Source organism: Giraffa tippelskirchi, chromosome 5 (genome assembly GCF_054371585.1).
Source record: "Giraffa tippelskirchi isolate mGirTip1 chromosome 5, T2T-mGirTip1v1.2.pri, whole genome shotgun sequence".
Classification (NCBI taxonomy): Eukaryota; Metazoa; Chordata; class Mammalia; order Artiodactyla; family Giraffidae; genus Giraffa; species Giraffa tippelskirchi.
Window position 1 is genome coordinate 182,113,595 of NC_137279.1, and position 25,323 is coordinate 182,138,917.

Sequence of the window (25,323 nt, forward strand, 5' to 3'; positions counted from 1 at the left end):
AACTGAAAATATGTTTGCCAGACTTTTTGATCTGGGGGCTGGCAGTAAGACTGAATTTTCTTTGTAGCATCCCAGCCCGGTGACAGTTCAGCCCTTACTTGAAATCCTGGGAAGGGAAGCTCATTCTCGTCTCCAACCCTCACATGGGATGGACTGCTCCATCTTTGTCCATGACTGGTATTTACTCGGCACCTGTTACATACTACACATTCCCTACCATTGGGTCTAGGCAGTGGTGCAAATGGAGTGAACTAGGGTGAGGTGGCCGTGAGTAGAGACTGTTGGATCCTCAGTGTTTCCTTGATGTCAGGCTGTACTTAACCCGGCACCAGATGATGCAGAAGGTAGAAGCCGCAGCTTTTGTGACTTGATCTCTTGAAATGAATAACCTCTACTCTGAATGCTGTCACTGACCGAAGGGCCTTCCCCATCAACTGTCAACACCACGGACCTCCTAAACTGTGACCCGAGTCTGTCTTCTCTTCCACTGTGAGCCCCACCTCGATCATTTCAGTGAAAATTCCAGGAAGGCGGATCTGCCAGACCCTGAAGCTTGGGAAGTGAGAAGCCCCATCACTGAATCATGTGGGCCCCTGCTTTGTCCCTGGCTGACGAGACTTGCTACACAGGTAAACTGTGCACCCTGGCTGTTGTGCCCCCAAGATGTCAATTTCTAGCTCCTGGAAAGAAGGCGTAGGGAGAAAACTTCTTGGGCTAGATCATCATGCCCTGCTTGGGGAGAGGACCCCCTCTTCAGGTATCAGAGATTTTGCCTGAAGTAAAGGCTTTCACGTCTGCGGGAAGTAGCTGTTTGCAGACCCTCTGCTCTAATAGCTTCAGCCCCTAAACCGTCTTTAGTCCAGGTAGCACATTTTGGAGACGACAGGCAGGTGGAGTATCAGTTAAGAACAAATCTAAATCCACACTTTATTGAAAACCGGTACCTTTCGGTAGCTCTGATCAGAATAAATCAGCTTATAGATACCACGACTCAGGAAAACAATATGTACAAAAATCTCAGGAAAGGGAGAATAAAACAACTTGAACATATCTTGGACAGGACTGGACTACTAGGATGGACGTGTAGCAAAATAGTACAAAGTACAACAATGAACCACACACACAACACCGTGCTCCCAAGCTTGGGGCGGGAACTCTCGGCTCCCACATCCTTGGACCACATCTCTTGATTCTTTGGGGCAGCAGGGCTGGCTGGGGCGCAGGGGTCTCCGTGCCCACGGGACAGCCCACACCAGGGCAGAGGCCAAGTGCATGGAATGAAGCCCCCAAACCAGCTACACTCGCTCCCCCATGAACCTAAGAAGAGAGAAGTGCTCTCGGCAAAGTCTACAGAACTGGCGGAGACTAGAGAGCTTTGAGTTCAACTGCAACCAGTCATGTAAAAAACCCCACACTAATCTAAACCCTACAATTCCCTTATCCAGATTCCCACTAACTGAACTAACTGGAGAGGTAGAGGAGCAAGACATGGAAACTGCCCTCAAACCAAGTTTTGGTCTTTGGTAAACAGGGATAATACACAATACCAGTCTACAAATCAACTTGAGACAAAACTACTGGGCATGGCAGGTATAAAAGATTGCAGAGCCCCGGCAGTAGCCACAGCAGGAGGGAGGGGATGGGCACGGGAGGGGAGATGTGTCTGTCCTGCTGGGGTCACAGCTGTGGCTGGTCCTGGCCCCATCCGCACAGTCCCTTCCAGCTTCGGAGCCACCCTCTCGTGGAGCCCCCTTCTTGGAGCTTACAGCTCCCAGCCTCCAGGCTGGGAGCCCAGCTGCACAGGGCTCTCTGGTGAGAGTGACTGGCAGTCCTCCTGAGAACACGAGGTTCCTCTGAGTTGGGACAGGGCAAAGAGGACACGGAGCTGCAGGAGGCAGAGATGGCTGCTCTAAGAGCGGGAAGGAGAATTCAGTTCAGAGAATGGCAGGAAGTTTGGACTGTGTGGACGCAGAGGCAGTGTCTTTGTCACCTGGCTTGGGAGGTGCCAAAAGCAAAGCTTCCTGAGTTCTCCAAGAGGAACACCACCCCTGCTCTGGAACTTCACACTCAAACAAACAGTAAGCCAAAAGGAAGAGGTCTCTTCAGGGTCCCAGAAGTGCCCACTGAAGGCCCATCCTGTCCTGTCTTGGAATAGCAGCTTCATTTTTGAGTTCGTATGGTGCCGCAGATTTGAGCAAGACGGCTCTGAAAGGAAAAGGAGAGGTCGTTCAGTGGGTGGTGCTGGGCAGGCGTGCCCACCTGTCACTTAGTCTGTTCAGGGAGCACTGACTCTGGGGCTGGGCCAGTCTGACTGACTCTCAGCTGTCCATCCTCTATTCATACGCAAACCAACTAACCTCTCTGGAAGGCAGTATGCTCACCACTAGACCACCGACGCACCGACGCACACTGAACTAAACTTTCTGCCTCTCTGTTTCTCATCTGAATGAAGCAGCAACATGCCATGTCAGATGAGACAGTGAAGGTATCACCTGGGAATAGCAACGCCGGAGGCTCAGCTTGATGAAGGATGCCACCAGCTTCGGGTGGCTGGCATGTGCCCAGTCTCAGCACTGGCCTGCGTTCCGAATGACACGTTTGAAAAAGCAGCTCCGCCCTCACCCGCTTATGGACATGCCCTTTACAGACCCTACCCCACCCCCCAGCCAGAAGGGGGGCCAACAGCAGCCACGTGTGTGCTCCGTGCTCCCGTCCACCACACTAAATCCAGCTGACAGGACCAGGGTGGCCCGTCTGACCAAAGCTGAGAAGGGAATTGTCAATTCTCCCTCTTGAGAATTTAAATGAGGACTAACACTGGGCAGTCCACGCTAGGCAAAGGAGTAGGGAGCTGCGTCCAGACCCAAGGTAAAGGGGGAGGAGAACCAAGAGCCTCATGGAGAAGGTGATATTCTGCTTGGGGAGGAAGGACAGGTGCAGGAGAAATGAGTGCCCGGGCCCCAAAGACAGAGGCGCTAATGGAGCTGGTACAGCAGAGCAGAGCCCCACCAACCCCCTACACTGTGGTCCCACCGCCCAGAGGGCCTGGCTGGTCAGCACTCTCTTTGACTCTGTGGGATTCCTTGTAACAAGTTCCTCACCCTGTTCCTGAACTATTGTGAGGAAGTTTCAGTTCCCAGAGGTCAACTGCTTGTGCCCTAACATATGGGCACCAACTGCCTCAATGTGGCAGAATTTTTGCTTTTCTTGTGGAACTTCTGTGGTAGGCACTCTGGGTTGGACCAAAACTCAGCATCAATTTAGGGACAGAATTGCTGCTAGGTAAGCAGGAGAACCTAGCATTAGAATTCCTTGGGGGAAACAGTTGTAAGTATAAAGCACCAGTCCAGACCCAAAAGGCAGTCCTAAGAATGGCTAAACCCAGAAGGCTCCACCCTGTGTGTGGAGAGGAGTTTGAGACTTACGGAGAGCTTCTTAATGTTTCCCAGGGCCTCTGGATCCAGTTGTGCGATATCGATCCTCTGCAAGTCACTGGCCAATAACCGCATGCTCTGTGGGGAGGGGAGAGGGTTAAAGTGGCAGGTCTCTCAGAGCAGGAACCTCTGCCAGCAGCTCAATGTGCCCTGCGAGGTCCCCTTGATGTTCTACACTTGTGGGGGGTGGTGCCAAGGCAGGCAGGAGGGGTGTTAGTCCCAAGGAGACAGTGACATTGGCATTTATCACTGGGCCAGTGGCTGGATCAGCTGAAGACAAGGGGTGCACGTTAGCTTAGAAATGCCCTGCAGACCTCATGTGAGAGATAAACCATCCCCTTCATCCCCGAGCGGAGGTCAGCAACTTGCTCTGCTCTGCCTGCTTCAGACTCCTCGAAGTTACACAAAGTGGAAGACCCTCCAGCTCCCCTTTCTAGACTAAGCATGTGCCCTGACAGTACCCTCCTTTGCACACCCTTTAAAATCTCCCTTACTGCACACATCACATGTTATGTTATTGTTAATTGGGAGCCTAGCTTGACTACTGACCGCTATTCAGGGGCAGGAATGTCTTCTACATCTTGAACCTGCTATTAATACAAGATACGTGGGCCTATGTTAGCTGATGAACAAATGGAACCCAGAGCTGGGCGAGAATCTTCCCAGTCTGGGGCTCTAACCTGGGAGAGGAAATGGTTCTAAGTCCTACAGAAGTGTGGAGATGATGAGCCAGGCAACCAAAGGACTTTGGGTTTCGGGAGAGAAGTGGGTGATGGACAAGAGAAAGAAAAGGTGAGTAAGCAGCCCACCGCGGCCTGACCCACCCCTCCCTGGAACACCTACCTCTCCACCTCCCACTGGCACAGTGAGGAATATCTCCTTGCTGTCGGCAAGAGGGCTGCCATTCACAGAGACATTGTAAATCCGCTCTCTGGCAGCTGGAGTACGCAGGCCCGGGGTCTTGAAGATCCTATAAAGTGGGAAAATCTCTGTAAAGATGGCTTGGCAGATTGAATGACACCAGGCGCTACGAGCCCTTTCAAACGCCATCTGGCCTCAAGCTGCAGTTTTCAAATCACACATTTCTAAGAAGTCACGTTCTAAATTTAGGGTTAAAAAGCAGTAATGACTCAACACAGCTGGAGAAAGGAGGCGGTAATTATCAAACCTACATCTAGCAAAAGTCAATTCTTATCCATGTAAAGTTTAGGTCCAAAGCTCCATATGGAGAGCAGTCACCCATCCATCCATCCATCCATCCACAAAGCCAGAAATAAACAGCGGCTAATATATTTCCAAGAGTGGCTATGTGCTTCCATCAGGAGAAATTTTCCAGGGTCAGAGGAGGATGGTTCAGTGATGACATCATTATATGAATTCCCAAACTGACTTTCTTGAGATCTTTAAAGTGCTTCCATCTCTTTTTCCCTAAATGTCCTTTGCTGTATACTCATGCAAAAAAAAAAAGTTGAGGAGTGAGAATTAGAAGTAGAAGCGAAGTCTTCCTCACTTTCCCACTCCAGAGATAAGCACGCTCAGTTCCTTATGCATCCTTCCAGAAACTATCAAATGGGATCATCTAGGACATGCTGCTCTGCCACCTGCTTGGAGAGGCTCCTGATCATGAAGCTCTTCCCATCAGCACATGCAGAGCCACTTATTTTTTAATGGCTATACAGCATCTGCTATCTAGTTGACCAGCACTGTAGAAGGAATTAATTTATGCTGTAAAAACATCCTTATTTATATTGGTCTCCCAAAAGGTGGTGTTAATTTTCACTCCTACCAAGGGTATGGGAAGAGTACTTACCAACTTAAAATAAACTTAATCAGAATCAGAAAAGACCAAAATAGTCACTAAAGGCCTCCAAGTCATCAGGGACAGACTGGTCTCCTCCCTCTCATCAGATAAACAATCATTTTGTCACTGAAAACAGGCAAACGTGCTCTCAGGGGAGAGGCAAACATAGGAAATGCTCCTGAGTGAGGCTTTCCAGTATTTTCTTAAATACCCTTCTTTTCTGACAAATGTCAAGTATTGGGGTCCCACCAAAATCCAAGCGCTGCTGCCAGTACTCACCTTGAGTCAAACCTGGGTGTCAGGCCCGGAGTTGGTTTCACCAGAGACAATTCCAGTCGGCCCACAGCTGGGGTAATGGTGGCATAATGGCTTGACCTATGGGAGAGACAAGGCTATTAGGTACACCAACTCTCAGGTCCAGAGACTGCAGCCATAGAGGCAGGTAACACTGGGCATGTCAGAGCCTGTCCTGGGCGCCTTCCACACATCAGCTTGTGTAGCCCTCCTAATCACCCCGTGAGATGCACCATTATCCTCATTTCCGGATGCAGAAACTCGGGATATTAGGGCAGAGCCAGAACCCTGATCCCAGGCGTCTGCCTCCAGAATCTGACTTCTCAATCAAGCTAAGGGAACGAGAGGAAGGAGACAGCCCCTCTGCACCCTGTAGGCTCCCTAGTCAGAGCTCCTGTCCTCTTGCCAGGAAGCTCCCACTGCCCAGGGAGAAGAGAGAGGAGCTCACTCTTCACAGGCACGCCCCAGTGACTCCTTTCCTGAGCTCGTTAAGAGGCAGCCCCTCCCCCACTCTCCCAGCATACGAAATTCAAGTCCATGGTGATTCATTGCTTAGCAGGACTAGGAGGAATTTTTCAAGAAACTAACCACAGGTAGGTGACAGCCACTTTGTGACTGGCCGTGTGGGTAGCTCTACACATGGATTGTCCGGAAACTGAACAAAATATGCAGTGCTTACTGTATGTTTCTGTGTCTTATTAATCTCCCTGTTTGCATTTAAAAAAGGGGGCGGGGGGAGACAGAGAACATGGGCAGAAGAACCAGAGAAGGTGTTGGGTCGGATGGTTTCTAGAGGCTCCCCCCCCAGCTCAGATACTGGTGGGTTCAATGATGTGAAGCTCTACTTGAACACAAGTCACAAAAGCCCTGTTACCGCCCATTCCTGCCATGATGAATGTGGCTCTCCAATAAAACCAAAAGCACATCTGAATGTGGAAAACCTTTTACCTTTTATTTTTGCCTTTTCCTTGTATGGACTGGGTTCTCTTCTTGGATGGAGGACACCTTTTAGCCTGAAGTCACAAACAAATGAAACTGAGGTTACAAAAAGCCCCACAAAGGGGAAAGGTTAGGGAGAAGGATACCAGCTCTGGAAAAGAACTGAATATCTGAACATCAGAAGGTGTACCTTACAGAACTCACAGTGACTTAAATAATTCAGAGCAGAATTGATCAACTAAGAATTATACTGCCCGAGTCTTCCAAGTAGAGAACTTTGACCAAATTAAAGTAAATGCCTTTTGAACTGAGTGCAGCTTGGTTGGTTCCCCTACCCTACTCCCACCCCCTCATACAGCATTGCTGTGAGTCACGAAGGGTGCCCAGGGGCCAACACAAGGAACCCTCAGCAGCCCTCGCCCTTGCCGAGTCCTTGGAGGGACCTGACAAGAATCACTTTTTACCTTCTGCTGATCCTCCCTTGTTCAGAAGATCGGCCCACCACCCTTGCTTCTCTGGCTGGCCTTCTGCTTTGCAGGCCACCTCACGAGCTCCTCTTTCTACCTTCCCTCCAGGGTCCACCCTCGGCCTCCCCTCTACATGCTCCCTGTACAACCTCATTGACCCCCACGCTGGGACAACCACCTAAAGATTTGGGAGTCGGTGTCTCTCAATCTCTTACTTCTGCCTGAGCTCCAGGCTGAGATTTCTGTCAGGGCTAGACATGCTGGAGAAGTATTACACACTCAGCCGGTGGAACAACTGACAAACTAACTGCTTCCCTTTGCCCTAACCCAACACTCCTCTTCCTCCCAGGCCCCAGTTCCACCAGATGGCAGTTCCCTAAGCTATAAACCACTTGGTGGTCTCAGGTCACTCCTTCTCTCCACCAGTCTTGCCCACTCTCCTTTGTAAAACTTATCCCAGAACCATCCCTTCTCTTTTCACAGGGTCAGGGCCTCAGTTCAAGAATTACAGCAGTCCCTACATGTAAATCAATAAAGCTAGAACACACCCTCACACCACGCAAAAAAATAAATGCAAAACGGCTTAAAGACGAACAAGACATGACACCGTAAAACTCTTAGAAGACAGCAAAGGCAAAACATTCTCTGACATAAACTGTACCAATGTTTTCTCAGGTCAGTCTCCCAACGCAATAGAAATAAAAACAAAAATAAACAAATGGGACCGAATTTTTGGACTTACAACTTTTGCACAGCCAAGGAAACATTAAAAAAAAAACACAAACCTACAGAATGGAAGAAAATATTTGCAAATGATGTCACAGACAAGGGCTTAATCTCCAAAATAAATAAACAGCTCATACAACTCAACAACAAAAACCCAACAACTCAACAACAAAAACCCGAACAACCCAATCGAAAAATGGGCAGAAGACCTTAAGACCTTAAGAGACATTTCTCCAAAGAGGACATACAGAAGGCCAGTAGGCACATGAAAAGATGCTCATCATCACTAATTATTAGAGAAATGCAAATCAAAACTACAAGGTACCTCCTCACACTAGTCAGAATGACCACCATTAAAAAGTCTACAAATAATAAATACTGGAGAGACTGTGGAGAAAAGGAAACCCTTCTACACTGCTGGTGGGAATGTAAGTTGGTGTAGCCATTATGGAAAACAGTGTGAGGTTCCTCAGAAAACTAAAAACAGAATTACATTATGATCCAGCAATCCCACTCCTGGGCACATACCTGGACAAAACTGTAATTCACAAAGATGCATGCACCCCAATGTTCATAGCAGCACTGTTCACAATAGCAAGACATGGAAGCAACCTAACTGTCCATCAACACATGAATGGATGAAGATGTGGTGTATACACAATGGAATACTACTTGGCCATAAAAAAGAACAAAACAATGCTATTTGTAGCAACATGGATGCAACTAGATTATCATACTAAGTGAATAAGTCAGAGAAAGACCACATATATATCACATGTAGATACCATATATCATATGTGGTATCTACAATATGGCACAAATGAACATATCTACAAAACAGAAACAGACTCACAGACACAGAGAACTGAATTGTGGTTGCCAAGGGGGAGGCTGGTGGAGGAGAGGAGGATGGTGAGTTTGAGATTAGCAGATATAAACTATTATATATAAGATGGATAAACAAGGTCCTATGTATAGCACAGGGAACTATATTCAATACCCTGTGACAAATCATAACAGAAAAGAATATTTAAAAAAGAATGCCTATAGTATATAACTGAGTCACTCTGCTATATAGCAGAGATTTGCACAACATTGTAAATAAACTATACTTCAATTAAACAAAATAATAAAACTTCCCAACTGGTTCCCTTGTCTCTAATTTTCTCTCTCTCTTGTCTATCCAGAATGCTGTTCTGAAATACCTATCCATCATATCACTTACCATGACCTACCTCATGATATCACAACCTCTAAGCTTGGCTCACAAGACCCCTGCTTTCCCCAGATTACCCTCACAGCTTATGTCCTTGCCACCACACCACACTGCTTCCTGTTCCTCCAAGGGCACTTTCATACCTCTTCCTGGAATTCCCTTCCTTTTCTTCTCCAGCTAGTGAAATTTCACTCATTTTAAAGGCTGTGTCCTAAGAGGAATGGTAAAACTTCCAGGGGGAGTGGTGTAAGGGAGTAATAAAGGAGGCATACTATATTTTAAGTATTTCCTTGTCCGCTGACAGGCTTCTGCCCCAAATCTGAGTGCCTACTTACTCTCGCAGTTTGAGGATTCTTATTGTTATTTTCTTCCTCTTCTTCTTCCATTATCATCTCATCCACTTGCATTACCTTCCGTGCTATAAGAAAGTTTTAACAGAGTGATATTTCTCATGGGAATAAACTTTTATGTGTTCACATTTCTTATAGGAAATAAAACTTAAGCAATCTTAGGTTGTAATCCAGAAATAGATCCAATATAAAGATGATTAAAAAAAAAAAGAGGATTTAGCCACACACACACACACAAAAGGTTTTAGAGTGGTTAAAAAACCCTATATCGTGCTTTGTATGGGCAGCCCAGCATTCTGATTAAGAATGCAGATCCCAGAGTCAGATAGCCTTGAGCATGAGGCCTGATCTTGCCTCTGACTATGTCACATGGTTTTCACCATGATCCTCAACTGCTTCTATAAAAGGAAGGAGACACTTCATAGGAATATGAGATATGGACTGTGTGCTCCACAAAAATGGTGTCTTTGTTATTCATCTCAAACTCTAGAACTGTGCCTACAAGTGCTTATTAAATATTTGTGGGATGAATGAATGTAAAGTCCCTTGAATGATACTGAACACATTGTAAATATTAATGTTGTTCAGTCGCTAAGTCGTGTCCAACTCTTTTCGATCCCATGGACTGCTCTATGCCAGGCTTCCGGGTCCTTCACTATCTTTCGAGATTGCTCAAATTCACGTCCATTGAGTCGGTGTTGCTATCTAACCATCTCATCCTCTGTAGCCCTCTTCTTCAATCTTTCCCAGCATCAGGGTCTTTTCTAATGAGTTAGCTCTTCACATCAGGTGGCCAAAATATTGGAACTTCAGCTTCAGCTCAGGCCTTCCAGTAAATATTCAGGGTTGATTTCCTTTAGGATTGACTGGTTTGATCTCCTAGCTGTCCACAGAATTCTCGAGTCTTCTCTAACACCACAATTCTAAAGCATCAATTCTTCCGTGTTCAGCTTTCTTTATGGTCCAGCTCTCACATCTGTACATGACTACTGGAAAAACCATAGCTTTGACTATATGGACCTTTGTTGGCAAAGTGATGTCTTTACTTTTTAACATACTGTCTAGGTTAGTCATAGCTTTCCTTCCAAGAAGCAAGTGTCTTTTAATTTCATGGCTGCAGTCAGCATCCACAGTGATTTTGGAGCCCAAGAAAATAAAATCTGTCACTGCTTCTACTTTTTTCCCTTCTAATTACCATGAAGTGATGGGACTGGAAGCCATGATCTTGGTTTTTTGAATGTTATTACTATTTATTATAATAAAATACTACTTATAAATAATAAGTTATTACAATTGTCATTTTAGAAGGGAAAGGAATATGAGGGATGTTTAAGATGGATGATTCAAGAGGAAATAATACCAGTTTTTAATATTTAAGGGGTTGTCATATGGAAGACAGCTCTATGGGACCTCAAAGAACAGAAGCAGTATCAATATGCAGATACCACAAGGAAATTTTGGTTCAAAATTAGAAAAAATGTTCTAACCATTCCAGCTGTCTATCATTGAAAGGGAGCATCTCATTGCTAAATACATACAACCACAGGCTAGAAAATCCTAAGCAGGGATTCCATAGAGAAATTTAACCGAGGGGAAAGAGTTCAGACTGAATGAATTTTAAGCTTTTTTCCCTGATACAAATAAGAATACAAATATATTTACCTTAAAAAAAAAAAGTAAGCTGGAATAAGCATTGGGTGGTATTTTGGGCCTGGCCCAGTAAAGAAGGTGCTGCCTGATGTGCAGCCTGAAATCCAGAGCTTAAGGTCAGTGACAGCATGTCCATTAGAGAGCCCATCCTGGCCTGAATCTATGCTCACTAATTACAATCAGCTTCCCCAAACTTTCCCTCTAAGATAGTGTTTCCCCGAGTATGGGGCGTGTATGTTAGAGAATTTTACATGGATGGGTCAGTGAGCTGAGTAGCATGGAATGACATGCTTAGAAAGCTGGTCCTTTCACAATTCTCTTTCAACCCTTCTGCTCACATAAGGGAGTCTTGGCCAGGGCTACCACGTCTTGTCACATCTCTCCAAACCTCTCTCTCTGGGAAGGAAGCAGGCAACAATGTTTGATTTCCAGCATAGCTTTTGTTTTTCTTCTTTCACTTTAGCTCACAAATCAGTCTGAAGAGTTTGGTTAGTTATCAGTCCTGCATATAATTAACTGAATGCAGAGGATAAAATCAAATTTTTGGATTTTCGAGACTGAGGACCAGGCATTAGAGGGAAGAGACTCCTCCAAGGAGGCCTCCCCGAGCAGCCAGCCAACTACACTGGGCCTTCGCTCTCTCATTTCAACAAGGGGTTTTGAAAAGTACTCACTTTTGGCAGGTTTCAGGGGTGTCCGGGTAGCTTCTGCTGTTAATTTGTTTATTTCTGTGATATCCAAGTCAGCCTGTGCCAAACACAGTCAGAAGACACCAGGTATATTCCATCAAATGCGAGGAAAAATATTTTAAGATTAAAAACAACTTAAAAAAACCTATTCTTTGATACATACAAAAGATTATTTTATTTATAACACAAAATACTGAACTCCCATAAATCCACCATATAACCAAAGACCTAAAACATTGCCAATTACTTGCTTCTAGCTATGTACTTTTCCCTGTGCTATTTCTTTGCCTCTCCTCAGAAGGTGACTAGTGTCCTAATTCTGTCATTCCTTAGAGATAACCACTATCATTCCATTTGCTTGAAAGAAAGTGTGTGTGTATGTATATTTCTCCACAAATGTCTATGTGCTTAAACAATATTTTGCTTGGTTCTGCTTTTGACCACTATTTGTGAATGTAGTTAATTTGTTTTCACTGCTATGTGATACCTGTCACAATGGATTTGTCCAACCTCCTGTCAATAGTATTTTGCTATTACAAACATTGCTACTTTGAACTGTCTTATAGCTGTGTCTGACGCACACATCAGGTTTACTCTTGGCTGTATACTTAGGGAGAGGGCATCAGGGAGTTGCAGGGTACACAGGTGTTCAGGCTTAATATTATGCAGAATTGTTTTCCAAAGTGATTGTACTTGTTTACATGCCAGGAGCAAACAATACAAGTTTCAAATGACCCATATTCTCTACAACACTTGATGCTATGTCACTCTTCTCATTCCGCCCCCAGCTTTATTGAGGTATAATTGACAAATATGATTCTAACACATTTAAAGTGTTACGAGGGTGAGATGTATGGAGAGAGCAACATGGGAACTTACAATACCATATGTGAAACAGATAGCCAATGGGAATTAGTTGTATGTCTCAGGGAACTCAAACAGGGGCTCTGTACCAAACTAAAGGTGTGGGATGGGGAGGAAAATGCGAGGGAGGTTCAGGAGGGAGAGGATATATGTATACCTACGGCTGATTTATGTTAAGCTTTGACAGAAAACAACATTCTGAAAGCAACTATCCTTCAATTAAAAAATAAATTTAAAAAATGCTTACACATATAAAAAAAGTGTTACACATATACATTATGAAATGATTATCACAATTAATTAATGCACCCATCACACAGTTACCTTAAAAGAATTTTTTTTTTAAGTCTAGAGGGCCAAATGTTTTTCTGCTATGCTCCTGCACTCTTCAAAAAGGCTTCCAGTCGCCATTCTAATTAAGTTTATTCCCAGTGGTAACTATCTATATGTATGGGAATAGCCAAAAGCAGGCATGCTTCACAAGCCTTTTCTTGTAGGGCACATTAAGTATCAGGATAGCCTTTACAGACCAGGAATGACACAGTTTCATCTCTGGATTGGTAGACACCACGCGGAGCACTCAGACAAGGATTCTGAGACCGTCGGGGCTTAGCAAGAAGCTGTGCCGTGCTAGAGATGAGCAGTGTCTGAAATGGAGGATGGAATGAATGGTGGCTACTGAACATATGACTCGTGGCTAATGTGTCTGAGGAGCTGAATATTTTAATTAAAGTTACACATGGCTGGTGGCTATCGTAACAGACAGTACTGATCTAAACTCTCTTCTGCCTCCCCATCATACTGCTTTCAGTCCTAGTAATCATGCCGGGAGGAAAGAGGTGAGAGGGAGTGGGGAATCCTGAGAGTCCCAAGCAAGAGCACAGCTTCTAGAGTATGATATGAAAAGGCAACAGTCTCTTTGTCCCCTAGCAGGCCAGGGGTTTAAAGGAACTTGGCTTTCTACTTCACCTGCAAAGGTCAGAGCAAAGAGCTGCAAGGAACCTGCCCAAAACAGGACTATTTCTCTATAAACCTTGGAACTACTTGGCCTTCATGTACTCAGCATTCAACAACTATCATCTTTTAGTTGACATCAGTAATGTCCCCTCTGGAACCTGTTCCACACTCAGCACCCACCATTGAATTTTGTGGACGGACTAAACTTAAAACTAATCAAGAGTTCAAAAATAGAAGTCACTTACTGTTGCTGCTTCTTCCAGGGCCTGCTTGTTTCCTCCAAGGGCTTTGAAAAGAACAATTTGCTTGGTTAATAGATTTTAATAATTTAATTAACAAACTATCTTCCCTAATATGACCACTTATCTTACACTGAACCAGATTAAGTCCTTGGTCCAACATTCAGGAGCCTCTACAACCTAGTCTAATCTTTCTCCAAGCTTGACTGTTCCCTTCATGACTTACTACAAGTTCCACTACACCAAAGTGACTGTTATTTCCCAAATGTGCCACTGTCTCTCACGACTCAGTGTTCTGATAGTTATTTCTCCTGCCTGAAATAATCCCCTGCACTCTACAAATTTGGAATTCATCTTTCAAAACCCAGCTCAAACCCAAAACTCTGCTTATTTTTCTCTCACAGCAGATTGCTGCAATGTGTTGAGTTAGTTGCTCACTATCATCATATGAATAACTACTCAAAGCTGTAGAAGTGCCCAACCCTGCCTTGAACCGAATGCAAGGACAAAAATAATATCCACAGCTTCTGGCAAAAAATATGTCATCAGTATGTATGGTATAAATGTGTATTGAATGAAGAGATCTTCGCAAGATTTAGATGTCGAATAAAAACTTAGGTTAGAGTCCTCCTGCTGGAAATGCTGGTAGTATCCTGTATAACAGTTAAGAACTCAGACTTTGGAACCAGAATGCCTACATTCAAATATGTCACTAATTGGCTTGTGAGACTTTAAGCAAAGTAAACAATTTCTGTGCTTTAATCTTGTCATCTACAAAGCAGGAATAAAATCAACAACTAATATGTTTGTTATGAGGATGAAATCAGTTAATATATGGAAAACACTTGGGTTTTTCAGTTAACATTGGAAAACACAACGCCTGTCTGGCATAGAAAGCACTATATAAACGTGCTTTTTGACCACCACTTGACTCTCTTTTGTAGTACTTATAATTTTAGATATATAATCACGTCCCAATTTTTAGAACAACTCTTCTCTACTAACTTGTAAGTTCCTGGAAGCAAGGATAATGTCTGTTTTATTTCCCAAAGCATCTCCAGCACCCAATATTGTGACTGACACATGCTCAATGAATATTTACAGAAATGCACAAATAGATTAGTAAATAAAAGAGAAAGTCCAAAAGGATCATTAAATGACATCTATGTGAACAGAACGTGCATTTCTATCCAGGTGGCAGGCTACCTAGTGGGTAATTAATCATAAGAAACAAGTAAAAGTAAGGGTAACCCAGCAAAAAGACAGCCTCTTGCATTTCCTTGGACATTTAACCAGGGGGTAGGGTAGGGAACAGGCTGGGGTTTTCCTCTGGCCAGGAAAACTCTTCGAGTCCTTGCACTTCGCAATTTGTTTGCCAGTTGATAAACTGGTGATTTCCATAAGCTGCAGAAAGAGCTGGTTGGAGTTATCCTTCCATCTGAGCTCTGGTAACAAACGATTCATTCATTCACTTTTAAATGGTTAGATAAAATACTACCCCCCTCAAAAAAGGAGTATTTCATGACACATGAAATCTGAAATCTGTCAAATTCACATTTCAGTGTTTCCATAAACAGACTTCTGTTGGAAAACAGCTGTGCCCATTCATTACAGCTGTTTTGGAACTATAACAGCAAAGTTGAGTAGTTTGGACAGAGAACCTTTTGGCCTACAAAGCCTAAAATAGTTATTATCTCCTCCTTGAGAGAAAACATTTGCCTGCCTGCACATGAAGATGAGGGAAAGTGCTAAGAAGAAAAGCAGGGAGGTGAGACAGGGATTGGGGAGGAGTAGGACTGCAATTTTCTCCTAAGGTGATCTTGGAAGACCTCACAGAGAAGATAAAAGCTGCCATGGTAACCACAGAAGGGCTCCAGGCCGAGGCCTGGGGAAAGACCAGCTCTTACCTAAGTATTCGAGCCAGTTCATCTCGCGCAGCGCCTTGGGGAGTCGCAGGATCTCAATGTTGTACAGGTTATCCAATTCTTTGAGGAGGTTCTGCCTGTCTGACTGAATTTGCTTGGATCGCATTTGCACTGCGAGAGGGCAGAGAGGCCATGGTACGGGTCACCCAGCAGGCAAGAGGTTCCTGGAATCCCTGCTGCCCGCGTCCCAGTCCTCCGGCACCCCGTGATTGCCCCAGGTGACCGCGACCACCCGGGCTCCGGCCCTTACCTTCACGGTCGAAGTCCTTAAGAAAGGAGGCGAGCTTTCGGTTCCGCAGCGCGTTGGTCTTGGCCACCCGACTGCCGCCCTTCCTAGACGGGGCCATGGCGCTTCGATGGAGGCTGCGAAGAGCGAGGGGCGGAGGTACAAGGCGTCAGCGGCGGACATGGTGAAGGAGAGGGGGCCGCAAAGGGGCGGGAGAGGGTGGAGGCGCCCCCCTAGGGGGTTTGAATGGGGACCCCTGCCCTTCGGGACCCGGGCATAAAGGATTCGCGAGGCACCCACCTGCAGGTTCTGAAACCCGGGCTGAGGAAAAACCTGGTTGCTTCAGCTGAGAAGGAGCGGCTCCGGGACGAACACGACGTGAGACCGCCGCCACCAAATTCAAACTGCCAAAAGCTGCCCAATAAAAAGCCGCCGTCTTAGGAGGGTCTCACAACAGCCAATCACAGGGAAGCTTCGCAATCGGGCAGCCAGTCCACACGTAAACTACAGCACCCAGAAGGCATTGCGGTCCGACCGCATATTTTTCGCGACTCGGTAGCCACGTCTGGGCATGCGCAGAGAAACAGCGGAGGCACGCGGGGGTCTTGGAATTTCCTTGAACTTTTATTGCTTTAGTTTTGTTTTCCGGCTTGTTTAGAAGAGCGACCGGAAACCTCAAGTAGAGGAGACAAGATTCTGGCTCCGGAAGCACAGGTCGGCCCGGTGAACCTTCAGTCTGAAACTGCCCGATGCCAAGGGGTAGTCAGGAAACCCTTCTCGAGGTGGGAAGTTCTGCCTTCCGAGAGCCTCTCTGAAGGTAAGACTCGCGCTAGAAACACCTGTCGGGAGGGATAGACGGCCCTACCTGAGGAAACTTTGTTTAGCTGGACCTCCCTTGAGAAAGGAAATAACTCCCACCCTTGACTCGCTCCTTTCTCTATCGACTTGGGACCCTAATGATATTTGTTTTTTCCCACCCCCTCAATAGAAGATGACTGAAGATCAGCCTTTGCTGGCCGTGCAGGAGGCCCTGAGGAAGTGCTTTCCCGTGGTGGAGGAGCAGCAGGGCCTGTGGCAGAGTGCTCTGAGAGACTGCCCGCCCCTCCTGGCCTCCCTCAGCAACCTGGCCGAGCAGCTGCAAGCCGCACAGAACCTGCGATTTGAGGATGTGCCCTCACTTCGGGCCTTCCCAGACTTAAAGGAGCGGCTGAGGCGCAAGCAGCTGGCGGCTGGTGACACTATTCTGGACAAGCTAGGAGAGAGGCTGTAAGGGGCACAGTGGCGCTCTTTCTTGGTGTAGAGATGTTAAAACTGGGTATTTAATAATCTAGGATCAGTGAGAAGGGGGTTTTTCTCTTTACTTAAGAGAATGGTATTTGGGGATGTGTCAACCTTACCCCCTTCCCATCTGTTGCAATGGGACCTCTCTCTGTCAAAAAGCCATTTTCTGGCACTTCCCTTATCAGCTAGGCATGACAGTGGTGACCTTAGTAAAAGTTATCAAAGCAGAACAGAAAAGCAATGGAGAAAGCTCATTGGCCCTCCACTGTAGTTTTCCTTAGGTAGAAAGCAGCAGGAGTTACACTGTAAACTTAGTAGGTGCCAGCAGCAAGGATTTTACGTACGTTATCTCATAAAATCTTTTCAACAACTCTGTGACCTAACCTCACTTAATCCCATTTTTCAGGTGAGGAAACTGAGGCTCACACAAATTGCCTGTGCTCAGGCAGTTAGTAAATAGTAAAGGTGGGATGCTAACCCAAGTGTCTCTGGCACTGGGGCCAGAAGCTCCTAACCACCGCTTTGTTCTGCTGTACATTGGTGTCTGTGCCAGGAGGAGCACCAATGTTAGGCCCTCTATCTTAGAGTTACAGGTAATTGGGGATAGAGAAGAGACAGGGCACATATGGCCTTCCCTTAACCAGGATGAAAGAAGGTTCTAGTGTGTAGGGTTTGCCATAGACTGATAGGAAACTCAAAGATGGGGGCCTGCTTTGTATTTATCTGTACAAAAAACAGTATTAAGAACCTATGGGATGCAAAACACAGGTGCTAGGAATACAATAGTAAGGCCGACTTAGTTCCTAAGTTGAGTAAAAGAGTCAATTAAGTTAGGTCATTATACATTGTAAGGTAACGAACTTTTATTTCAATTGATTACATGTTTTTATGTGGGTATTGAGCTGTTATTTTTAGCCTAGTTTTTAATTGTGAGTCACAGTCAAACTTGAAAGCTGCAGTTCTAGGCTAAGGAGTGCCTTGCCCTTTGGGAAGCTGTAGCCTTCATCTTGGTGGCGGGACCTCTTGGAGTCACCAATGGAATAATAATTTTAAAAATAATTATATAATAATTTTTTAAATAAATTATATAAAAATAATAAAATTTGCCATAAGCTAGGCACTTCCCTAATGGCTTAATATGCATTATTGTATTTACTCTTTACAACAGTCCTTTTCATTCATTGGGCAAATGTTTGTTGCTTTGTCTGCCAGTCTCAGTGTTTTAGGTACTTAGGATGCACAGTGAACAAAAGAGACTTGTTTTTGTTCGTGATTGAGAATAACTTTCCTAAGGTCCACAATAATCTGTGTGTGTCAAGAGCCCAAATTTTACCCATTCAAGAATTCACTAAGTTGGGGCATGCTATAGCATGAGCACAATCCTGCTCTGTTGCTGTAGTTCCCTCTAGCTTATTCCTTTCACATACGTGGCATTAGACTATGTGTGAACATTTCCTCTCCTTTATGGGAGTCCTAGAAAGCCTGCTTGGTCTTTACTGTCTTTGGCAGCTGGGCTCATCACACAGCTTTTGAGAGTGATGTAACTGCAGCCTCATCATCTTTAAGTCAATTCTTAATTGTTAAGCCACCTCTCCATCCAAGGCACCTGGGACCAGTAGATCTCCTTCGGAGGCAGTTTTTCCCATTGGGATGTGTGGCAGTGTCTGGAGACATTATTGATTGCCACAGCTTGAGATGGGTGGGGACATGGTTTGCTCTTGTCGTCTAGTAGGTAGAGGCCAAGGTTGCTGCTGAACAACCTACAACGCACAGGGAAGCCCTCCACCACAAAGAATCATCTGGTCCAAGATGTCCTTGGTACCGAGGTTGAGGAACCTGGCCTTAGGCCTTTCTCATCATATTGCCTAATATCAGACTTTTTCCCCCCAGAGCCGCCCTCCTCAAGGTGCGTGATGTGGTCAGCAGCCACGTGGAGCACGTGCTTCAGATCTATGAGCAGCACGCAGACATGATTGGCCTCGATGCTGTCCTACAGGCTTCAGCTGCGAGCCCCTCTGTGGCTGAAATGTTGGAGTGGTTGCAGGACATTGAGAGACATTATCGGAATTCATATCCTTTGCACACATTTCACAGAGCTGTTCCAGGAAGTCTTGTTAATTTCAGTTTTTCACTGGATTACACAGTTTAAGTCAGTTCTCTTTGGTTCCTGGACTTGGATTCCTCCTGCATTCCTTTGTACAGTCATTCCTCAAATCATTTATTGAGTAGATGTTACCTTCCAGGCTTTGTTCTAGGTGGTGGGAGGTAGGCATTAAAAAAGGGAAAATGTATAGAATATCAGATGACATTAAGTGCCTTGAAGAAAAATAAAACAGGGAATGGGGAAAGCAAAGGTTAAGGGTGGGCTTGTAGTTTTAAATAGGGTGGTCAGGGCAGGCCTCACTGAGAAAGTGGTTTCTAAGAAAAGACATGAAGAAGGTGAGGGGAAGAATCGTGTGGATGTTTGGGGGAAGAGTGTTCCAGGTAGAAGGAGCAGTAAGTGCAAAGGCCCTGAGGTGACAGCAAGCTTGGTCTGTTCAGGAAATAACAAGGCAGCCAGTAGGGCTCGAGCTGAGTGAAAGGGGGCTGGTCTAACAGGAGATGCTGTCAGGAGACGGCTAGGGCTGGTAGGGCCTCCAAGGTCTTTGGAAGGATTTGGGCTTTTATTCTGAGACGAAAGCTGTAGAAAGTTTTGAGTAGAGGAGTAATCTGATCAGACCTATGCGAAGGACCGGTTAGTTGGAGTCCTCTCCCTTTTCTCTCCAGTCTTGCCTGATAGTTGCATCTACTCTCTGGCTTGAGTTTCTACCTTCATTTATTCTTCCTCTAGTTTTGATTTTCACTTTCCTGCAGCTGCCTCCCAACTGGAATCTCATGGAACTGCAGGCTCAAATGGATGGAGATCCAACACCCGCCCCCAGCCCGCACCCCATCAGCTCCCTTTTCCTTCAGTTGTAGTGTCAACCCTGTCTGATCACCTAGTCTGTAAACTTGAGGTTTGTCCCCCTATCCCACTGTTTGCTAATGACAGCAGTAGCAGCATCAGCGGCAACAGCAGCGTGGGCAGTGGGAGCGGTAGCTGGGGCTGCCCTCACAGAGCACTTACTGTGTGCCAGGTGCTGTTGTAAGAGTGTTTGGTTCCACTGTCAGGTCCTTCCACTCTGTTTCCTTGGTGTTTCCTGGAGTTTCCTTCTGTATCCCCCACTGCCTGTGCCATAGTCCCTCACTTGGACCCTTCGTCACATGCCATCTCTAGGCAGGTTTCTCTGACCCTGGCTTCTTTTCTTAGAAGGAAGACGCTACCTCCAGGTAGTGGCCACGCTCTACAGATTTATCTTCGGGAAGTCTTGTTCTGATTCTACTGAGTAGGACTTCTCCATAGCTTCTTGTGTCCCTAGGGTGAGACCCCCCCATTGGTCTGTGTTTTCTCCCTCCACCTGCCTGCTCAGCTGCCTTGCCTGCCCCTCTACACTATTCCACTCTGCATCTCTTTGGAAGATGTACTCTCTTGAATCCATTCTGTGCTTCCCCTCTTTGTCTTGGTTTAAGCTCTTCTACCAGCCAGAATCTTCTACTATCCTCTGAAGCAGCAGTTCCCCAACCTTTTTGGCATCAAGGACCGGTTTCGTGAAAGTCAGTTTTTCCACAGTCGGGGGTGGGAGGGATGGTTCAGGTGGTAATGTGAGCAGTGGGTAGAGCAGATGAATCTTTGCTTTCTGGACCACTGCTCACCTCTTGCTGTGAGGCTCAGTTCCTAACAGGCCACAGACGGGTACCAGCGATTGGGGACCCCTGCTTCTAAGGGGGGTGGATTTATCCTGTGAACTTCCACTGAGTTTTATCTCCTCTCATTTAGAGTCTTTTCAGTTTCTGGTTTGTTGTTGTTGTTGTTAGTGAGATCCCAGTTTGCAGGGGCAGTGCTTCATCCCTTCCCTGTAGCCCAGAACCTTGTGTATAGAGGGGGTCGGTAAAGATCTGTGGCAGAGGTGAGCCTGCCCACCTGGTAAATGTAATGATAGCTGTGCTTTTGCTTTTCTAGCTCCTGGGAATGCTCTCCAGGGTGTTTTCTTCCTTTAGCACATTTCATTTTCTTTTTGAGCACCTTCCTTAACTCCCAGGAAAGTACCTGAAGAGGAAGTACCTCCTGTCGTCAATCCAATGGGAAGACTTGGGAAACATCCAAGCTTTGCCCAGAGCCTGGGACCGAATCTCAGAAGAGGAACACCCAGACCTTGTACGAGGTGCTGGTTTTCATTTAGTCCTTCGTGTCTGCTCCCCTCATTTCTGTGTCTAGCCTCTTTGGGAGCATGAAGAGGTTCCCCCTCCTGGTGCCTCTAGCTTTTACAAATCTGGTGTTTTTCTGGAGAGCTGGTATGCCACATGTCCTCTCTCTTCCTGTTCTAGATGTCCTGTTGAATGTTTCCTTCTTCCTGGAAGAGTGAAGAAGCCATGTGTTTATTGGGATACTAGGGGGACACAGGTGAAGACTGACATTGCTGCCCCCTGATGTCTAAAACAATGTCAGTACGGCATCCTGACTACTGGAAACGTCAGTGCCCAGAGCCTGAGGACTGGCTCTTCAGAGGATTCCGCTGGACATTTCTGATGTTGGGGCTGCTTCATGCTGGGTCGTGGGTGAGGGTACATGGTCACCCCTTGCCCTTTCCTAAGGCTCAGGAGAGTGGACAGAGGCAGAGAGGAAGCAGGAAAGGCGGTGCCGAAGAACACCAGGGACAAGCAACAGCCACAGAAGCGGTAAGGAAGGAAAAGGCCAGGGTAGAGAGTTGGCACCACCCCCAGCATCGTCCAGAGCTCTGAGCCTCGTTGACACTGGGTCCTGGTTTCCCCTTTTTGTCAGTACCTGACTCCTTGATGGAAAAAAATGTGGCTTTGATGATTTAAAGAAGTGGAGGCGGTGTTGATGGAAAACTCATTGGTTTCCAGTTGCAATGGCTCCTTATCATCAGGACACTTTCTAGAGCCTTCCAGCAGGGGGAGGTGGTGCAGCATGAATTCTGAGTGTTTTGTGTTTGGATCTGTTCCCTTGTTGCTCTTACTGACCAGTAAGTAACTGGGGATAGTGGGGCTCTTAAAATACAGGGTTTTTTCACCAAAGCCGGCAGCCAGTTTGCTACAGGCCCCTGATCTTGGAGTAGCTGCGTGGATGGGACGTCCCCAGCCCAGAGTCAGGCAATCAGGATTGTGTTTCTGAGGCCCAGTGCCTTCGTCTGTGAAATGGTCGTGGTCCTTGCAGACCTGTCAGCTTCCTGGGCTGGTTAAAAATCTCAGTCATTGGATGTAGAGGGACTTAAGAAAGAATATAGATAATTTTCAAGATGAAAATGACTTTTTAAGTTACAAAAGTGACGATATGCTTTTTAAAAAATTATAGAAAAATTTGGAAAACATTTAAAATGTACAAAAGCATAAAACAAACTCCATCAGAGATATTTTATATGTATCTTTTCAGTGTCCGTAGTCACAATTTTTTTTAACAAAACAATTTGAGTATCATTGATACATACTGTTATTTAAATTGTCTTTTAAAAAACCTTTATATAGTTTGGCTAGTTTTTCATATCTCTCTCTGAATATAGCTCAATGCAATTATGTACCATTCTATGGATTATTATAGTCTTATGTTTTGCATGTATTTTTTAAGTCTTCATGTTTTTCTACCTGTGCGTGCATGCTAAGTTGCTTCAGTCGTGTCCAACTCTTTGCGACCCTATGGACCATAGCCTGCCAGGCTCCTCTGTCCATTGGATTCTCTAGGCAAGAATACTGGAGTAGGTTGCCATGCCTTCCTCCAGGGGATCTTCCTGACCCAGGGATTGAACCCATGTCTTTTGTGGCTCCTGCATTGCAGGTGGATTCCTTACCACTGAGCCACCAAGGAAACCCATCATATAAACAATAATTATAAATAACCTTAAGACCTTTAGATATTAGGTCTTATGATGTACTCTGGGGACAGAGGTAAAGGAGAGCCCAGAGATATTTATAGTTCAATCAGGGAAAGATTTAAACCAGTGTTTCTCAAGCTTGAGTTCAGTTTAGTTCAGTTGCTCGGTCACATCCAGCTCTTTGCGACCCCATGGACTGCAGCACGCCAGGCTTCCCTGTCCATCACCAACTCCTAGAGCTTTCTCAAACTCATGTCCATTGAGTCGGTGAAGCCATCCAACCGTCTCATCCTCTGTCACCCCCTTCTCCTCCCACCTTCAGTTTCCCAGCATCAGGGACTTTTCAAATGAGTCATCTCTTCGCATCAGGTGGCTAAAGTATTGGAGTTTCAGCATCAGTCCTTCCAATGAATATTCAGGACTGATTTCCTTTAGGATTGACTGGTTGGATCTCCTTGCAGTCCAAGGGACTCTCAAGAGTCTTTTCCAACACCACTGTTCAAAGGCATCAATTCTTTGGCGCTTAGCTTTCTTTATAGTCCAGCTCTCACATCCATACATGACTACTGGGAAAACCATATCTTTGACTAGATGGACCTTTATCAGCAAAGTAATGTTTCTGCTTTTTAGTATGCTCTCTAGGTTGGTCATAGCTTTTCTTCCAAGGAGCAAGTGTCTTTTAATTTCATGGCTGCAGTCACCATCTGCAGTGATTTCGGAGCCCCAAAAAATAAAGTCTGTCACTGTTTCCATTGTTTCCCCATATATTTGCCATGAGTGATGGGAGCGGATGCCATCATCTTCATCTTCCAGACCATGATGCTGGGAAAGATTGAAGGCAGGAGGAGAAGGGGACGTCAGAGGATGAGATGGTTGAGTGGCATATAAATCACTGGTATCTTGTTGAGATTTAGATTCCTACTCTGTAGGTCCAGGGTGGGGCCTTGGATTCTGCATTTCTAACAAGGTCCCAAGTGATGATGCTGATCCAGGGACCAGACTTTAAGTTGAAGAGATTTACATTGTAATACAATAGTGAAAGTGTATTTGCAGTCAAAACAGAGTTCTGTGGGAGAATAGAGGTGACAACCAACTGCTGGTGGGACTACTTCACAGTAACCATGACATCTCAGGCGGGCCTTGAGGCTTGGAGAGGAGTGCAGGGTGCTCCACGCCCAGGGACAGTGTAAGCAAAGGCAGTGTTTGAGAAAGAAGGGAAGCTGACAACTCCTGGGAGTTTGCTGTGTGCAGGCATCGTGCTTGTGGCTTGTACGCCCTAGAACTGGAAGCATTAACAGTTGAGTATAGCAAGTCACTGGGGTTCACAGGGGTATGTAAGAACAGCAGGTAATGGGTCTGTAAGGGTGGACTGGTATGAATTTGTGAAGAGCCCTGAATGCCTTGCTCAAGAGTACGTATTTTGCAAGTGGGAGCTGCTTGTGTGTGTGTGTGTCTGTGTGAGTCTAGTAAAGAGCTTGTTAAACCTCCCTCATTGAAGCAAGTAATCATGACTATGAATAGATACAAGTATGTTTATGGTGCTAAGTAATAACTAGGTATTATTTAAGTATAATTGTTGCTTCTTAGCCATTCTTATGGTATTAAATTGCTATCCTTCTAATTGTTCTTTTTCAATTTATAATTAATTTGGTTAATTTTTTAAGTAAGTGATACGTTCACAGTGTACAAAATTCAAAGGGCAAAGGTACATATTCAGTGAAAAGTTTCCCTCCCCCATTACTCAGGCCACCTTGCTGGAGGCAACCAATGTTAAATGTTTCGCGGGTCCTTCCAAAAATGTTCTTCATCTCTATGAGCACAGGGGTGGGTACCCTCCAAGATAGCTCCAGTGATCCCAAGGACCCACGCCCTTGTATAGTCCCTTCCCCTTCAGTGTGGACTGCCCGTACAGATTTGCTTCTAATGAACAAAAAACGGTGGAAGTGGTGGGATGTCATTTCTGGAAGTAGGTTGTGAGGAGAGGCTGTGGCTTCCATCGAGGGCGCTGCCCCTCACTCCCTTGGGGGAAGTCCACTGTGAGGCTGGGAGGCAGCCCTGTGGTGACCTCATATGAGAGCTTGATGCCTGCCAGAACCCTGCCTGAGCTTGGAAGCAGACCTTCTCCCCAAGCTGAGCCTTTAGATGAGCCCACAGCCCCAGCTAACAGCTGACTGTAACCTCGTGAGGACCTAAGCCAAAGGCAACCCCGCTCAGCTGGGCCCGGATTCTTGACCCATGGAAACAATATAATAAATGTTTAAGTCATTTAAGTTTGGGGGTAATTCATTCCACAGTGATAGATGACTTATACAAGCAAATATTGTTTTATTTTATCCAAAACTTCCTACAAATAGTAGCA

At 45.7% G+C, this 25,323-nt stretch overlaps 2 protein-coding genes across 4 annotated transcripts; one reads left to right on the plus strand and one right to left on the minus strand.

The window, feature by feature from the left end:
• Positions 1-902: 902 nt before the first annotated feature.
• CDCA8 (cell division cycle associated 8) lies at positions 903-16,193 on the minus strand. 2 transcript variants are annotated; one of them, XM_081495240.1, is made up of 11 exons: positions 16,078-16,193; positions 15,802-15,914; positions 15,534-15,662; positions 13,633-13,673; positions 11,552-11,624; positions 9,213-9,295; positions 6,478-6,542; positions 5,515-5,610; positions 4,278-4,404; positions 3,426-3,512; positions 903-2,205 (listed from the first exon to the last, which is right to left on the minus strand). In XM_081495240.1, exons 2-11 carry the CDS (start codon positions 15,896-15,898, stop codon positions 2,161-2,163), a joined length of 843 nt encoding a protein of 280 aa, XP_081351366.1. In that variant the 5' UTR covers positions 15,899-15,914; positions 16,078-16,193; the 3' UTR covers positions 903-2,160. The 2 variants fall into 2 exon arrangements, with proteins under 2 accessions (XP_081351366.1, XP_081351365.1); XM_081495239.1 differs by having other exon boundaries at positions 903-2,259; positions 3,396-3,512.
• AIRIM (AFG2 interacting ribosome maturation factor) lies at positions 15,901-24,585 on the plus strand. 2 transcript variants are annotated; one of them, XM_081495241.1, is made up of 5 exons: positions 15,901-16,594; positions 16,766-17,043; positions 18,949-19,137; positions 21,177-21,299; positions 21,463-24,585. In XM_081495241.1, exons 2-5 carry the CDS (start codon positions 16,769-16,771, stop codon positions 21,563-21,565), a joined length of 690 nt encoding a protein of 229 aa, XP_081351367.1. In that variant the 5' UTR covers positions 15,901-16,594; positions 16,766-16,768; the 3' UTR covers positions 21,566-24,585. The 2 variants fall into 2 exon arrangements, with proteins under 2 accessions (XP_081351367.1, XP_081351368.1); XM_081495242.1 differs by having other exon boundaries at positions 18,949-19,125; positions 21,178-21,299.
• Positions 24,586-25,323: the final 738 nt, after the last annotated feature.